General features: G+C 33.5%; 2 protein-coding genes across 2 annotated transcripts; both read right to left on the reverse strand.

Moving 5' to 3' along the window:
- Positions 1-1879: 1879 nt before the first annotated feature.
- myd88 (MYD88 innate immune signal transduction adaptor) lies at positions 1880-7773 on the reverse strand. Its single transcript, XM_067377839.1, has 5 exons — positions 7239-7773; positions 6517-6639; positions 6258-6438; positions 4799-4890; positions 1880-4447 (listed from the first exon to the last, which is right to left on the reverse strand). Exons 1-5 carry the CDS (start codon positions 7540-7542, stop codon positions 4293-4295), a joined length of 855 nt encoding a protein of 284 aa, XP_067233940.1. The 5' UTR covers positions 7543-7773; the 3' UTR covers positions 1880-4292.
- An 839-nt stretch (positions 7774-8612) lies between these two features.
- Positions 8613-18583, reverse strand: cry-dash (cryptochrome DASH). Its single transcript, XM_067377895.1, has 14 exons — positions 18417-18583; positions 16986-17158; positions 16806-16899; positions 16589-16719; positions 14650-14798; positions 14280-14368; positions 14128-14201; positions 13959-14048; positions 13790-13869; positions 13026-13085; positions 12735-12892; positions 12233-12352; positions 9304-9480; positions 8613-9206 (listed from the first exon to the last, which is right to left on the reverse strand). The coding sequence occupies exons 1-14, from the start codon at positions 18477-18479 to the stop codon at positions 9102-9104; spliced, it is 1563 nt and encodes a 520-aa protein (XP_067233996.1). The 5' UTR covers positions 18480-18583; the 3' UTR covers positions 8613-9101.
- Positions 18584-19119: the final 536 nt, after the last annotated feature.

The raw sequence follows: 19119 nt of genomic DNA on the forward strand, positions 1-19119 counted from the left end.
TGTTTAATTAGATTATAATACGTTTTAAAATCAGACTACAGGCTAGTTTTTAATTGATTAGCCTATATGATTACATGTTATTCTCACAATCAATGGCAGTAAATTATTCATAATTCATTGATTCTCCCGTACTGCTTCGTTTTTATCTTTTAAATTTTCCTTTCTAAAAAAGTCTTCTTATATCCTTTCAGAATCTCTTCCAGGTTTGTAAAATTACACGCACAGATCAGACACTATGAGCCGATCACTGAAAACTGAGCATTTGATCACTGGCTCCACAGAAGTCATTTCACTTTTAACAAGTGTTTTCTCAGCATTAACACATTCATTATTATTCGAATGATCACTCATTGAGTATTTAACCATGTATTACTGTCTTTGGAAGGCTTTCAAACATATTAAATTGCACAAATCCATGTCATTTCATATTTACATGCAATGCAAAGATTCCTCTACTTTTTTTGTCAGCTGAATCTCTGACCTAATATGTTTAGGCTACTTGAAGCCTTTAATAAGTTAGGTCAATAATAAAATTAAATCAATAATAGCCTAATACAGGCTAGCTAAATAAAATGAAGTTCACGGTTCTCTGATGTCGGTTAATGGTCACATGACATGCAGGTAAACAAATAAATAAGAAAAAAAAAATCGTTTTTATTTTAAAATTATTTATTTTAATTTTACATTTTTATGATTTAATTACTTAATTGCTTTTCATTAAACTCACGAACCCCAGTCTGGCAAAACCTTAATGTAACGCACTTCATGTTGTTGATAACAAACAATGGAATATATTTTTTTTCTCTTCGCATTTTTATATGGTAGGCTACAAGATTATCCAATTCAAATTTAAAAAACGAATTAGGTCAAAATTAGGCTAATCTAAAAGTAGCCTAATCAAAAATTAGTCTTATTATATTACTTAAATGTGTAGCTAATGTGTATGAATAACGTAATAACTACAATTTTTGTCATGTAATCTGGAATCATGTTAATAATTTAGCCTACCTTAGCACTGACTGTACATTCCGGCAAAATATCAATAGTTAGGGTATTAGCTAATATTATACTGCAAAAATAATTGTGCTGTAGTATTAATACTATTATATTATGCTATAGGCTATTAACAATAAATGTATAACTATGATTTATTTAGTATAAACTAAAACTTATTTATTGTAGTCATTATCATGGAAAATATTTGAAAGCCAATAAGAATAATCAAGCAACGTTAATTAGTTTATGAGTCTCGTTCTTTACACAAAATTAATTAGTAGTACAGTACTAATGCAAGAAACACAATCTCCAAAACCTAGTTCAGCAGTTTCGGGTCAATTATTGCAATAATTGTTGAAAAATCATCCATCGTTCCTTTAAACGTTTTATTTTAAATAGTTATAATAAAATGCATCGTGGCCATTTTCTACTGATTATTATACCGCCATCTCGTGGAATAAACAGTACACTACAATGGCCATTCCTCAAAATAGCATTCCTATGAAAAGGTAAATGACTTCCAGAAATAAGTTTAGAATTTATTTATTAATTTAATTTGATAATTAATTGTGATAATAAAATTAACAGAATGCCTAAGAGGATGAAAATAAAGTGCTAAAGCTAAAGTCTGAAGATAATTCAGATTTATTTCACACCAAAACAACCAAGATTTACTCAATAATAATTTCTGTAAATTCATTTTAGAATGTTAAAGTGAGACAAACCAACTAACAGAACAAAGCATCACAAAATTCATCAAACCTAAACTAATTTGTGTCACTTTCTGGAGGATGATGTCATTAAGCAAAGGGATGTTACAAAGAATGGAAAGTGAAATTGAGGACAGGAAACTCCTATAAAATGAGGCTCGATTACAACAACATTTCCAAGAATATTTTAATAAATTCCATGTCAGAAGTGAAAAAATAAAACAAAAATAATATTTATATTTAAACATACCCATGTGTCCACTCCAACCCACGCCACACATCTCAAAAAGTTCCTATCATAAAATCTGCAAGGTTTGCACAGTGCAGAGGTTACTCCTGTTGGCTTTCTAATCAGCTTCACAAGAATGCATTTCTCGCTGCTTCAGTAGAAACAGTTTCCACTAACAGGAAGTGTGGTAAATGTGGCAACTTGATCTAAATACATCTATACAGACGCACTTCCATCTGTATACACATGAATGACCTACTGTATGAAATATAAGCTTTTTGCTATTAAAGCAAATAATATGCATAGCAGCCAAATTAACTGTGAGCACAGGAGCTAAAAGTTGTGTTGTTTGCATATAAAAAAGGATTAAAAAGACCTGTATAGCTTGCAAGTCATGTGACACAAGCAACAATGCAAATAAATTCAAAGCCAGTTACATAAATTGTTAAAACATTGAAAAGAATTGAAACAATAATAATAAGGTCTGATCTACCAGATCAAAAGCCATTATCTTTTCTGTGCAGATGAACATGTGTCGTCACAGGAAGACTGAGGTATTCAAGACGTAAAAACAAGGTTAACCAACTGTGACTGCATAACCGAGATAAAGATTGCGACAGTGAATCTGTATTAATCTGTGAACTTACCAAGAAATGCAAAGTAATAACGTTCATGGCAAATAGCAGAACAAACATGATATCCACAAATATATTTCACATTATATTTTATAACACAAAAGGCACTGGCAGTATGAAAGACAGATTAAAAGTACATTAAAACATCAATGTTTAAACACTGAAATGTGTTCTTATAGTACTAAACACTTTTAAAAAGAAAGGTTCTTAAAGGTGCCCTAGAACTTTTTTTCACAAGATGTAATATAAGTCTAAGGTGTCTCCTGAATGTGTCTGTGAAGTTTCAGCTCAAAATACCCCATAGATTTTTTTAATTCGTTTTTTTAACTGCCTATTTTGGGGCATCATTAAATATGCGACGACTCAGGGCTACTGGCCCTTTAATTCTCGTGCTCCACGCCCCAAGAACTCCCGCTTGCCTTGGACAGTGCATAAACAGTAAGTTTACATAAGTTTACACAGCTAATATAAACCTCAAATGGATCTTTACAAAGTGTTCAGCATGCATGCGTCGGATTATGTGAGTATTGTATACTGTTATATTGTTTACATTTGATTCTGAATGAGTTTGAGGCTGTGCTCTGTGGCTAACGGCTAATGCTACACTGTTGGAGAGATTTATAAAGAATGAAGTTGTGTTTATGAATTATGCAGACTGCAAGTGTTTAAAAAATGAAAATAGTGACAGCTCTTGTCTCCGTGAATACAGTTAGAAACTATGATAACTTTAACCACATTTAACATTACATTAGCAACATGCTAACGAAACATTTAGAACGAAAATTCACAAATATCACTAAAAATATCATGTAATCATGGATCATGTCAGTTATTATTGCTCCATCTGCCATTTTTTGCTATTGTCCTTACTTGCTTACCTAGTCTGATGATTCATCTGTGCAGATCCAGACGTTAATACTGGCTGCCCTTGTGTAATGCCTTGAACATGGGCTGGCACATGCAAATATTGGGGGCGTACATATTAATGATCCTGACTGTTACGTAACAGTCGGTGTTATGTTGAGATTCGCCTGTTCTTCGGAGGTCTTTTGCACAAATGAGATTTATATAAGGAGGAAACAACAGAGTTTGAGACTCACTGTATGTCATTTTCATGTACTGAACTCTTGTTATTTGACTATGCCAAGATAAATTGAATTTTTCATTCGAGGGCACCTTTAAATGACATTGATGGTTCCATGAAGAACCTTTAACACCCACTTCAGAAAAGATTCATTAGATTATTAAAACGTTTTTCAAACTATGAATAAAAAAAAAATCTTGAAGAACTGTTCACTGAAAGGTTCTTTGAGGAACCCAAAATGGTTCTTCTCTGGCATCGCTGTGAAAACGCCATTTTGGAACATTTATTTTTAAGAGTGCACCATCACCACAAGAAAGTTTAATGATAGCAAATCATTAAATAAATTATGCACATTCATATTTCACCTGCCAAAACACTTGCCATAAAGAGCAAAATACCAAAGAAACACTCCTGCACATTGCAAGAAAACGAAACTAAATGAGCAACCTTTTGATTGGGGCAGATCTAGAAGTACCTTTCTTGAAATGTCTAAAAGCTGGACTCACTACTGTGTCTGAGAAACTCTCCAAGCGAGCAGAAATCACAGAAGGTATTTTCCCTTCATCCTCCATAGGGAATAGTGTGCTTTACCTAGTGATGACTGTATAGTAAACCGTTATTGGCGGCTATAGAAATGTTCAGGGGAGTGCGAGCGCCTTGGCCAGCCGGGTCCAGAACCAGGTCTGTGTGCAGGGTCTGGTGTAATCACAGATGGTCAGAAAACGGAGGATGCTGGGAAAAGGCTTCTTCATGGTTTTGTAGACAACAGGGATTAGACGTTTAGTGCGAGCTCCTGCGGCAGAGACAAAAGTGAAGCTGATGTTAGGCGACGGTTACAGTTTTGGAAATAAGAACATTTCTATGCTGCTTTTGAAGCTGCATTATACTTTTTTGGCTCAATGAGAACTATAAATGTACAGAGTTTCATATGTATACATCCATGTATGAGTTTATGTACCATGTAAAAAAGGGTGCTGCAGAGTCTGCCACCACGACCATGCCTAATGGCCGACAACTCTGACTTCAATTTTAGTTTTTAAGCATGTTAAGTTCCTCAAAAAACCCTTGGGCCCTAATAAGCTCACTTAATGAAATAATTTAAACAGTAATGCAACTCAAATAAATATTAAAGAAGATATTGTACCTGGGCAAAGGCTAAGTGCAAACTTAGTCTGAAAGTCACAGGCATCACTGTCCAGATAGTCATCAGAAATGACCACCACCATCCTCTTACACCTGTGGGGCATATTTTAATTATAACCATTACAATTGATTACAAACATTTAAAGTAGATATTAGACAACTCATCAAGAATTTACAAATGAAAAAAAAAAAATATATAAAACAATAAATAAATTCTAGCCAATCCTGACAAGCTGATTTTTAAAATTATGTTATGGCTGTTAAACAATAAATGATTGATATAATATTATATACTATTTTTGGGTAAAACTTTATTTATGTCGTTGTTACATATATATTACATGTAGTTAGTAATAACTATAAATTATGAATAATTACATGCCAAACCTAAACCAAACCAAACCCTAATCCTAACCCTATAGTAAGTACATGTAGTTACTTACAACCCTCTGGTGCTCTTCGGTCAGTTTTGACTGAAAATTTTTCGTTTCTTTTCTTTTCTTTTTCTTTTCTTTTTTTTTTTTTGAATTTTTTACTTCATCTGAATGGTATTAAACTTGGAAATTGCTATGTGGACACACACACAAAATAAATAAATAAATAAATCATGCACAAATTAAATGGTCCTGAAAAAAAAATAGTCACACCGTAATCAAAATTGACCTCTCTGGAAATGAATGGGAAACTTTTGGTACTGCAGCCAAACAAAATCGGACTGAAAGCTCATTTTTTGAGATATCAAACTCAAATTTGGAACACATCTTGTTTAGATTTAGATTTTCTTGCAGTTTTAGAGTAAAACATGTTTTAATATAAAAATTTAAAATAGTATTTTTGTGCATTTTTCATAAAAACAAACATAAAAGAGTGTAATTTTTAAAAACTTTTTTCACATCAGCAGTAATTTGCCAAGTCTCGTCTTTGAAAAGAAGTCAAATTAAGTCTGTGCTCTAAAAGAATTCAAAATTTATGACAGTTTAAGTTGGAAATTTCATTTTCAGGTCTATGCTCAAAAAATGTATAATGGATAAATGGACTATAACAGCGTAAATATAATTTAGTACCATAAAATCCCCTAAAAATACAAAAAATGTAATAAAAAAACATTATCAAACTAAAATATAGTACATTTGTTTCATTAAATTAAAAAAAGATAAATTTCTGTCATTTTTGACCAACACACAAAGAGCATCAGAGGGTTAATATTACTCAGTACTTAAATGTATTAGTACAGTGTCACAAAGACACCTTAAAATAAAGCATAACCCTATTTTGTTAAAACAAATAAAAACTAAAAAAAAATAAAGTCAACCCAAGATATATATATATATGATATAAAGAACTGATATTCAGTTTTAGATTGGCCAAGCATTACAATTAAAATTTTTATTAAATTATCAGGGTTTTTTTGTTTAATTTCAAATGAGCATTGGATGAAAAATAACCCTAAACAGACTTGCCTTTTTTCTATGAGCTCACTGGCGATGGTCCACACACACGTGCCAGGAAGGACGTCTCGGTCAAAGACACACAGCTTCAGGTTGTATTCAGTCTGTTCCAACTGTTTGATCATCTCATGGACAAACTGGAAGTCATTCTGACAGTAGCAGATGAAGGCATCAAAGGTCTCCGGTATTAGTCCTGTTGAAGACAATGATTAGTTTGGTAAACTGCTAACTAACTCCACAGTGCATTCAGACTGATCAAGGAAAAACTCACCTTGTGGATCATCAAACAGCGTGATGCCTTCTCGCTCCTGCGTGCGGGGCCCGCAGCTGTCCACCACTGGAACCTGGACGGGCTTCCTCAGTTGTCTTTCCAAATACTTCCTGCAGTCATCATCTGTGCAGAAACACCATTAAGATACAATAACACTTAGTTGGGGACTTTCGCTATTGTCCAAAATAGTCAATGTCATCTCATGTTTTGAATAGTCATTTCCTCTTGTAGTCAAGATTAGTCATTCTTTTCTCAATCATGGTCTTTGAGCACATATGTGTTCAAAAGGTGTAATGTAATAATATATTGCAATATTTTTAGGGGGGCATGGCGTCTCACTTATTGTGAATAAAATTGTATTAGACAAGAACTGCAATAAAACGTGATCTTATTCATTTTTTTTTTTTTCTGGGTTAATACTGTATAAACAAGGAACTATATAATAATAGCAACAATAATACTATAATACTACTACAATACTAATATTAATAATAATACATTTCACTATATAAAGCACTTAATTACTTTTAATTATTTAAAATATTTAATAATTGTATAATATATTTTAATCATTAATTATTAACATATTAGTAGCAACAGTAATAATAGTAAATATGTCGTATTATTTATTTATATTATTATAGCAAGCTAGATTATATCACATGAAGTATATATAACAATATATAAAAAAAATTAATATAAATAAAATGTGGATGACATACCTATAATCTCTTTGAGGTCTGATATAACATCTTTCCTTTCGGCTTTTTCTAAAATCGACAGTAAATTTGCTACTGTGGCCTCTGGACGAGTTTCCCACTCCGTTAAAACCTTTTCAAAGGGATAGTCTCTTTTCTCGAAATTTTTGATCTCCAGGTAGGTAAAGTCCATCATTTCGGCGACTGTCCTCCAGTCTGCTGCCACTGTGTTTTGTGGATTTAAATACAGTCCCAGTTTCTTTCGGAAATTACAGTTTAAAGCTGTCACGGGAATCACCGCATGGTCTATGCTTGACTTTGATGCCATATTTATGGGCAAAACCTCACTGTTATCCACTGACGTTGTTAATCCCCTCGTTTAACTAGAGAAGAGAACGTTATTTAAAAAGTATCTTAAAGTGTCATTTCCTGAAGCTACCAATAAACTGAAGGAAATCAAAACTTACGAACAGTAGTGTGCTACGCAGTACAGAACACTGAACAACTATTATGTTGTTTAAAGTCGAGTGAAGATGAGGAAATGTTCGCAAAAAAAGCGTCAGAGAGAAATGACGAAATAAGCGTACAGCCAATTGACTCATGAGCTCGCGAAGTTTACGTAAAAAAAGGGAGGATGGACTGTTTCAGGATCGGCTGTTAGAATTCCGTGCGTCATAGAGAGAATGGTCAAACGCTGATCTCAGGCCTGCTCCCAAGGACACAGAGCTCAACACCAAATATGGACAATTTCCGAACTAAAGTTGACTGGAGGAAAAAGACGTAATGGTCTCCTTTGCAGGAGCGTTTTGGTTAAATGTATCGAATATTAGAAAAAATAATTGTTAATGTTGTCTAAATTTCATTTTATTGATAATGTTGTCTAATTATAATTTAGACAACACTAACAGTAAACTGAACAGAGAATGCTCCGAAAAAATTAAATCAAATTAATGTGGTCTACGTGTTTGGAAAGTAAAAAACTAAAAACACTTTAGTTCAAACAATGAAATTCTTGAAAAAACAAACGTTGGCAAAGATATTTTACAAAAAAAGAAGTGAAGCAATTGTTTTAAAATATTAATATGTTTGTCCAGCGGTTTAACCAACATGCAGGAAACAATTTTGTTGTCATGTGACGACCCCTTTAGAATATTACATATTTTGTGAAAGTGCACATTTTGTACAGGTCAAGTGAAGTAACCTTTGATTTAAAGTCCTTGATATTCAGAACTTAAAAAAAAAAAAGATGTAAGAAATGTATTGTAGTACTCTTGACTAGTGATCATAGATCTGAGCGCACAGCTGTCTTACAGCCTTTTCCCTCGCTTTTCAAAACCAAACTGAAACATGGGGCACTTCTCACTTCCTATTTCCGAATAAATGAAGAAAATACTCTGAATGTGCACTTTATTAAAACTTTTTGACAGTTTGTTTCTAATTTACATGATATATCATTGTTTCATGTGAGAAATGCAAAACTCCCCCCTCCAAAAAAAATAAAATAAAATAATAATTTTTAGGTCAGAAAAAAAAAAAAACTGGAAAAAAAAAAACTGGAAAAAAAGCTTCATAAACTTTTCAACATCCTTTACTAAACCAGGACATTTGCAGGGATTTATGAAAACAACCAAAAATACAAAATTGTATTCAATACAATATATACAAACACATGAAAATTAGAGCTGCATTTTGTCATAATGTCCTCAAAATATGAGCAGCAGTTTCTGTATCTGCGTGTGAAAACAGATTCAGAAAGAGCAACCCAAAACCACAATATTTTTCATTTCCCCTTCCTCATTCCATTCTGTAACCTGTGACCTGAGCAGATGCCCTATTATTATTTGTGAAGCAGCTCAAGAAAAAGCACTAATCCACTACATCTCATCCTCAGAAACTCTTTTTCTTGGAGAAGTAGAAGTCAATGCCTCTGTCTTTGTGTTGTCTTGGTGTGTAAGATGAGCCCTTCCTCCCTTTTGTTGATGATGGACCAGACTGAAAAAGAAACCACAATTATATTGCGTTACTTTTTTTAATACAAGCTTGCATTTGTCACTAATAGTCAATAACAATCGGTTGTTAATAATCTTACTGATTTGTTGTTGACATGACGGCTCCACTCAGGCGCTATGACGATGGGGGAAGGGTATGTGTCGTTGAGCGAAACCTTGGCGTGTGAGAGTGCCGAGTTGCTGAGGGTCCAGGGCGTGTGCACGTCCCCACCTTTAATACCTCCAAGCTCTGGAACCCACTGTCGGACATAGTCCCCCTTCACAGATACAACATTTAGTGTCAATTTTGTGCAGAAAAATGCCTTATCCTGCATTAAACTCTCAGACACATCAGACGCATGTGTAACTTCCTCTTCCTATATTTACACTTACATTTATAGCAGAACCTGCTTACTTAAGTGACAATAAAAAGCATTTAAAAGTGGAAAATACCAGGAAGTGCATTTACAAATATGATTCACATCAGTTTAGGCCATAAAAGCGATTGATCATTTTAATCATTTAAACATCCATTTTATTTGCTGATATTAGATTTGCTGTAATTGAACTTATCATTCAAATTTTTTTACATTTATTTATTTGTATATATATATATATATATATATATATATATATATATATATATATATATATATATATATATATATATATATATATATATATATATATATAGACACAAATACTAAAAGCAGCTAAAAAGCAGCTGTTGATTATTTTTTAATGATCATTTTAACCATTTAAAAATTCATTTAATTTACTGATTTTAGATAAAATTGTACTTGAGCACTTTTAGTTCAAATATTATTTTATTAGATTTTTTATTTTATTTTGGGTAACCCTTTATTTTACTTTGTTCCCTTTTTACACGTTACATGTAGTTACTATAGTAATAACTATAAATTATTCATAATTACACTGTAACAAGTGTAAGTGTAATAAGTGTAACCTTATTTTGTTTTTTAAAATTGATTTTAATGTTCTATAATAATTTTTTTTTTTTTTTACTAAAGGCTGTTAATTGTTACTAAGCTGTTAATTTAATTACAATTTATTCTGACATTATTTTCCCTTTCCGACTTTGGTTTTCCTTGAATTGTTTTATAATAATTTTACTGTATAAATTATGTTCCATTGTGACAACTTACCCCTATAGTATGCATGCAGAACTTTTTATCACAAAAGTTCAATATATAAAGTAAACTTTATATTTTCTCCTTGGTAAAAAAAAAACAAAAAAACAAAAAACAAAAAAAACAAACCTACTTTTAAAAATAATAATAAACCTTTAAAGGTGCCCTAGAATCAAAAATTGAATTTACCTCGGCATTGAATAACAAGAGTTCAGTACATGGAAAAGACATACATTTAGTTTCAAACTCCATTGCTTCCTCCTTCTTATATAAATCTCATTTGTTTAAAAGACCTCTGAAGAACAGGCGAATCTCAACATAACACCATCTGTTACCTAACAGTCGGGATCATTAATATGTACGCCCCCAATATTTGCATATGTATAACTGCACTTATAGTCGGGAGCTTGGGAGGGCAGGGAGCGAGAGATTTAAAGGGGCCGCAGCCTGAATCGGTGCATAGTTAATGATGCCCCAAAATAGGCAGTTAAAAAAATGAATTTAAAAAAAAATCTATGGGGTATTTTGAGCTGAAACTTCACAGACACATTCAGGGGACACCTTAGACTTATATTACATCTTTTGAAAAGATGTTCTACGGCACCTTTAAAAATAAACCTACCCTGAGAAACATTCACTGGAGTAAAAAGTGTGACAGCTAGACAACTAGTCTCTCTTACTTTTTTGTTTAGATGTAGGATACTAACAAAATGTATGAATCAGAATGCAGGGGCCATATTCACAAAACATTTTATCTTACCACTAAGAGTTCTCCTAAATAGCAGTAAAAGTTCTTAGCTAAGAGTTTTCTCTTAAAACCTATTCACAAAGCTGCTGAGACAAACTTTTACTAAGGAATAGACTGAAGTCTTAAGCTAAGAGTAAGGGCGGGGTTGACCTCGTTGCTATGGAGTAAACACACAGTGATTGGCTGATGGGGGAGGAGTCAGCGATTTAATCATAGAAATATTGTAGAATGAGGTATCATGTTTCCATATTAAAATAAAGGTTTTAAAAAAAAAATACTGCCCTATTCAAATAAATATTTTTTTAATAAAAATGTTCCCACAGTCAAAATAAAATGTTGAGATATTTTTGCCATAAAATGTAGGCTAAGTGTCACTAATTAAACTAGTATATACAGTTAATTGTCCACCTCTTGGTTGTCTGTATCTCAAGAGAATGCAGAATTCAACCGACAAAATATGTTTTATAAACAAAGTTTGGGAGAAACACATTCAAACGGTCTTTCTAATCAGCACGAGAAGAGGAATAAATACACAGACGATATATATATATATATATATATATATATATATATATATATATATATATATATATATATATATATATATATATATTTTTTTTTTTACTCTATTAAATTATTTGTAAGTGTGAACCCATGAAAACCACTGCCACAGGTAATCGGACAATATTTATTTATTTGTTAAAGATTAATTTATAGATTCAAATCTATAAATCATTTTTTTTTTTATTGCATTGCATTTTATTGCAGTTATGAAGAAAAGGTTCAGCACCCAAGGCTCTATCACTATTGTCTCAATGGTGTTCAGTGTCTTTGAATGGATTAGGACTGTTTGTGATTTGGTCTTAGTGACTTAGGAGTCCTCTTGACTACTCCTAACGTTTCACAGATTTAGGAGCTAGTTTTAGCACTAAAATGCTTTGTGAAATACTCTTAGAGCAAAAATTTAGGAGTCCTAAAATTAGGACTGACACGCCCATTATTTTTAAGAGTTTCTCCTAAATCTGCAAGTTAGGAGCTACTTTTAGCCTTAAGATGTTTTGTGAATACGGCCCCAGGTGTTTTTGGTTGTATGTGCTATTACCGTAAGAGACCAGTAAAACTACTACTTACATTGTTGTCATAGTCCAGTCCTTGTTTGATCATGTTAAACTTCCTGTTTTCTCGTGGGTCATTTCCTATTCCGGCACTATAGAGCCAGTTTCCATAGTTGCTGCAGACGTCATGGTCTACCTGACAACAATGAAAGATAAAAGCGCATCAATCAGCGGACTTGTAACCCAAAGGTTGTGGGTACAAGTCTCAGTACTGGCAGGAAATGTAGGTGGGAGGAGTGAATGAACAGCGCTCTCTTCCACTCTCATTACCAACAACCTTGAGCAAGGCACGTCACCCCAATCACTTCCCAGGCTCTGAAGCAAAAAATGGCTGCCCACTGCTCTGGGTGTGTGTTCAATACTCACTGCTCTGTGTGTGCACTTGGATGTGTGAGATGCAGAGCACAAATTCTGAGTATGGGACACCATACTTGGCTACATATTACTTTTTTCTTCACTTCAAAGAGTACAGAGCATCAACCCACTCCATCAAATATACTGCAGCAAATGTTTCTCACCAGCAGGTATTCAAACCACTCAGCACCCAGTCTCCAGTCTAAACCCAAGTCCTTGGTCAGAAAGCTGGCCACATTTTGACGTCCTCTGTTGGACATGAATCCTGTCAGTGCAAGCTCTCTCATATTCGCATCTACGAACGGCACCCCAGTTCTCCCCTCTGGAAATCATGTGAAAAATATTTTGCTATTACTTTACAGAAAATCAATTGAAATGTGTATTTTTCAGTTGATTTACGAAATTAAGTACAAAATTAATAATTAGAGGAGATGATTCTCTGAGGGACACATTACCTTTCCATGCATTGAACAATGTCATATCTGTCTTCCAGGACACATGCTTGTCTTGCAGACCTTCAGTTCATGAGGGATGAAATAATTTAAACATCCATTTAATTTGAATATTAGATATTATTAGAATGTAAATGAGCACTATAAATCTGTTATTGAAGAACTGGGGGGAGATTTGTTGTATATTATTGCTTATGATTTCTCTGTTTGTTTTTTGGTCATTGTTTTTTTGGCTTTCTTTGCTTAATGTCAGTTAAAGTTTAAATAAATGAAAAATTACCAAATTTGACTTCAGCAAGAATGCATTAATTTAAAAAAAAGTAACAGTAAACATTTATAATGTTAAAAAACATTATTCAAAGAATCATTGATAAAAGTTATCACGGTTTCCACAAAAATATTAAGCAGCACTACTGTTTTTAACATTGATAATAATAATAAATGTTTCTTGAGCAGAAAAAACAGTATATTACAATGATTTTTGAAGGATCATGTGACACTGAAGACTGGAGAAATGATGCTGAAAATTCAGCAGGAATAAATTATAGTTTAAAATTTCAACAGTCATTTTAAATTAATAACAGTTTTACTGTATTTTTGATTGAATAAATGCAGCCTTGGTGAGCATAATTGAGTGAGACTTATTTCAAAAACTTAAAAACTGATATTAAAAACTAAGTAAAATGTAATTATTTAAAGTAAAATGATTATCTGGAAACTAAAACCAAAAGAGATCAACAGAACACTCAAAACAAATCCAGGCTTACCATTCATATGAAATATTCTGTTTCCATATTTTAAACCCACAAACTTGAAGTAATCTCTCCACAGAAGTTCAAATATCACCCTGGTGAAGACAAATATAGCATTCTTGCAGATAAAAACCTAAAATGTGTTTCTCTTATTTGAAAACATATTCCAGTTCACATTCCTCACCAGTATGTGCTTTGGTTGGCGGTTCGTTCGACCTCATACTGCTTTATCTGCTCAAAGATGTATCTGGGAGATATGCAGCCCAACGCAAGCCTGAAGTACAGTGAAGGAGGGTCAGCATTAGTCTGTGCTTTGCTTATGCATTATAAAAAACATTATTTTGAAGGCTCACCAAGGAGAAAACTTTGTAGAATAGTCCACTCCGATCATGCCATTCCGAGTCTCCTTATAAGTCGCAACGGCATTCTGTGATAAAACAAGAATATTAAAAAAACCCTCTCATTGATTGAGTTATTTTTAAGAAAAAGGAAGAGAAGGCCCTACTGTATCCCAGAAGTAATGTTTCAGCCTAGCAAGAGCCTCAGTCTCTCCACCGCGGCACGGGAAGGCCGAGCGGCAGTCCATCGCCGACTCTGAAACCACAGATAGGAAAAATATCATGATTGTTCTTTGTGGTTAACATAATATGAATTGTTTTTATCCTCCAAATATCCTTCTGGGGATTATTCAGTCATCTGAGAGGAAATCAGAGCACAATTCATATAATACTGCTATATTAAGAAAGAGGAAATATGAGTAGCCGATTCAGCCTTTTTCATCATCCTTCTGACTGTGTTATGTTTTGTATCTAGACATATTGGTTGGGGTTACCAGGTTTACATATATTCCAGTACAGTTACGTAAATCAAGGTACCTGTCTGTCCCAGGCCCTCAAACGTAGGTATAGGACCCTCCTCCAGTCCAAGGGGAAGAGATTTAACCTGTTCCGGGGTGGAAAGGACAGGTCGCACTCTGCCCTGTCCTTCAACCACCTTTCTGAACTGGGTGTAAACGTCAGGTAACCTTTCAAAGACAGTGGAAATTAATAAGAAATTTAGTCACACATTTAAATTGCTGACCTCACAAGCACTGAAACTGACACTGTAATTACATCTCAGGTACTAAAAAAGGAAGTTACATCAGCAATGAAACTGAAAAATAGTTTACAGTACTTTTCTGTAAAGTTTCCTAGGAAAGTTTAACTTGTTTTTCAAAGCTTTGCTAGGATGAAGTTCCTGAATAAGTTGCATGAATGGGCTAAAATAAGTGGTAAAACAATCCATTTTATTTTATTTTTTATTATATACCAGCAACAAAATCTACTTTAATGACAAGAACAGAGTAGTTTAAAACACAATAACAACATTTTTTTTTTTTTGATAAGTGATTATTATAAAATAATGTCTTAAATAAATATACATAAAATGCTATACCGTAAATTCTATAAAAAATTCTAAAAATATACAATTAGAAAATTAGTGATGTCGTGTTTTGCATCATTCTCAGATAACGTTTTATTACACACTTTTGCAATCAAGTTCCCATTTGGAAAAATCGTTGAAAGTACAGTGTAAGGAAAAAGTAATATTTATATTAAAGGGTTCGTTCACCCAAAAATGAAAATTCTGTCATTTATTACTTACCCTCATGACGTTTCACACCCGTAAGACCTTCGTTCATCTTTGGAACACAAATTAAGATATTTTAGTTGAAATCCGATAGCTCCGTGAGGCCTCCATAGGTAGCAATGTCACTTCCTCTGTCAAGATCCATAAAGGTACTAAAAACATATTTAAATCAGTTCATGTGAGTACAGTGGCTATTAATATTATAAAGCGACGAGAATATTTTTGGTGCGGCAAAAAACAAAACAAAATAACGACTTATTTAGTGATGGCCGATTTCAAAACAATGCTTCAGGAAGATTCGGAGCATAAATGAATCAGTGTATCGAATCATGAATCGGATCGCGGGTCAAACCGCCAAACTGCTGAAATCACGTGACTTTGGCGCTCCGAACTGCAGATTCGACACAGATTCACAATGCTCCGATGCTTTCTGAAGTAGTGTTTTGAAATCGGCCATCACTAAATAAGTCGTTATTTTGTTTTTTTGCCGCACCGAAAGTGTTCTCGGCGCTTTATAATATTAATATTGAACCACTGTACTCACATTAACTGATTTAAATATGTTTTTAGTACATTTATGGATCTTGACAGAGGAAGTAACATTGCTCCCTATGGAGGCCTCACGGCCTCTTAACTGTATCTTAATTTGTATTCCGAAGATTAACAAAGGTCTTATGGGTGTGGGACGACATGAGGGTAAGTAATAAATGACAGAATTTTCATTTTTGGGTGAACTAACCCTTTAAGATTTATTTAATATAATAAGCAGAATTTAATTATTTTAATGGCAAAATATTATGTAGGGAGGCACAGACAGAGACCATAACAGTTTCATAATACTCCTTAAATTTTGTAATAATATCATTAACTGTTTTATGCAGGGATTAACTAATGTTAAACTTAATTTAAGTGTTGTTAGTTAACTAAAACAAAACTTACAACTGTTGCCTTAGCAACTAACTGAAATAAGTTGAAGTATTAAAATGAATAAAACTCAGAGATTAAATAAAAATAAGTGAAAGCAAAAAATAAATATAAAAAATGAAAAACTAATAAAAATGACAAAAGCACATAACAAAATGACTTAGAATAAAATTAAAATAAGATCTGAAAATATAACAATATGAATAAATACTATAATAATATATAAATAATACTAAAATAACACTGGAACACTTGTCCTACCCTCCAATGTGACTGAATGGCAGATCATCTCTGTGGTAAAGTGTAGACCCCCAGAAAGTCTGAACTTTGACTTTGTATTGGCAGCAGATGTCCTTTAGCTTCTTCTCCACAGTCTTTTCCTCTGACGCCACCTTCAGGAAATTGACAGAAAGACTATAAACACTGAACTTCTACAATCACAGCTTTCAGCACTATGTGTGGCCTCTCTGAAACGCACCTCTTCATGAAATGCCACAGCTGTGACTGAATCCAGCTGCTTAATCAAATCACCAACAACCTCCTCCGGCTTTCCTTTTCTGACCACCAGCGTGCTGCACAAAGGCGTACAAACATATATTAATCATAACATCAGTATGTGGAGAGAATGTACATACTGTGTGTGATGGAACATTCCCACCTTCCCCGTTTCTTCAGTGTTGCCCTCAGGTCTTTCACACTGTCCAGAAGGAAATGTAAACGGAACGGACCAGTTTTAGGGAAGTTGAAGTGATGGGTGCCCTGGTAATGACGCGGGTCGAAGCAGTAGAGGGGGATAATGTGCTCGGCATTCCTCTGAGCCCAGTGAAACACCTGGATGAATGGAGTAAAACCGGTTTATCATGTTTTTTAATAGGTCCATCAAAGCTTAACATGTCAAAGCAAGCAGTGCAGTTCATAAAATCACTCTTTATTTGCACAGTGTAATTTGTTTACTAATTCAAAAGATAGCATGTTTACTAAGTATATATATTGGTAGTTGGTCAGTAATCGTCACAAGGGATGTGGTCACATGCTAGCACTTCTATGGAGGACTAAACTTGCATATAAATATACATATATGTAGACTGCCCTCCAAAAGCTTGGAAACGCCCTAGAAAAGTTAAGCGACAACACAAACTACAAAGACATATTTTATTACATAAGCAGTTTATACATAGAAAAAACTAAAATGTTTGATTCATTATAATATCCACCATTAGCATCTATCTGACCCAAACTGGATTCTCATTGGTTCATTGTATTCTAAACTTAATTGGCAATCAATTGTTGAAGCTATTAAGGTGTGCTGACCCAAAAATCTGTTACAAACCTGGACCAAGTTTAAACCAGTAACCAGGCATCACAGCTGGCAAAGGGGCATGTCTGACTTTTACATGTATAAATTGCCATTATTATGTAATCAAAATAAAAAATATTATTGCTGGTCTTCATTGATAATGTCAACTTACTTTAATGTATTTGCACCAAAAAATGATAAGGATTTATGCTGATGTCGTCCAAAACCACACTTTGCCAGGGCCGTTTCCAAACTTTTGGAGGGCAGTGTATATAATAAATGATTTAATTGTTTAAATGTGGCCCTATTTTTGTATTAATGCTATCCTTAATTTATGTATTTTTGTAATAATTTATTATATTTATTTAGTTTTTAGTTATTTATTTGCAGAGAGAGAGAGAGAGTTTATAGTAATTGAGAACCAAATCTGCATATTTGAATTTTAGAGATCAAGTGAGAGCATTAATACAGAAATAGTAAGTTCTCGCATGTGACCACGCCCCTTGTGACGACTGCCGACAAACTAGCCAATGAGCGCCCGGATTTCGCTTCACATAGACATGATGTTTCACAACTCAAATAGATGAAACGAACTCCATTTATTATTCTCAAGTGTTCAGTTTTATATGTAAACAGTAAAATTACTTAGAGAATCATTGTGACTTGTTAAAACTCGAGCAGGACAAGCCTAAGCACATGGACTCAGGCGCGAGTGTGGTTTGCTCGAGACGAAAGACTGAACGATTCTATGCTCCAATATAGATACAATATATCTGTGATTGTGATATTTACCTCGTTATCATGCAGACGCAGGTCGTTTCTCAGCAGACATATGACCGTACGAGAAGCGGACATCCTGGCAATCGGTCTTTAATGGCGTAAAGAAGTCTCCAGCGGTCGTGTTTACGCTGAACATACAGACCAGCGAAGAAAGAGTGACGGGCACGTTTGGTAACATGCGCGTGAGGTTACCAAACATGAAGTCTGAAGCGCATGTGCTCTCCTTTCCAAAATTACTCTGTCAGTAAACAAAACGCTATTAGTTAACAACATAAGTAAACTTGCAGTAATACTGAAAAACACTTTTATTCATTTTAGTTAATGTTGCAACATTTACTAATACATTATTAAAATTAAAAGTTGTATCTGTTATTATTTAATGGACCTGAGCGAACATTTAACAGTTATATTTTATTAACTAACATTAAGAAATAATAAATACTCTAACAAATGTATTGCTTTAAGGCAGGGAGGGACTTGCCATATTTAGTTTTTGACAGGAATGAAAACGAAGGAGGGATAGATTAAATTAAATTAATCACGATTAATCGCATACAAAATAAAAGTTTGAGTTTGCTTAATATATGTGGGTGTACTGTGTGTAAATATTATGTATATATAAATACAAACACATCCATGTATATATTTGAGAAATATTTATAAGTATATTTATATTTTTATATAATTTATATTATACATAAATACATTTTTTGTA

The sequence above is a fragment of the Chanodichthys erythropterus genome, chromosome 23, assembly GCF_024489055.1.
Source record: "Chanodichthys erythropterus isolate Z2021 chromosome 23, ASM2448905v1, whole genome shotgun sequence".
Lineage (NCBI taxonomy): Eukaryota > Metazoa > Chordata > Actinopteri > Cypriniformes > Xenocyprididae > Chanodichthys > Chanodichthys erythropterus.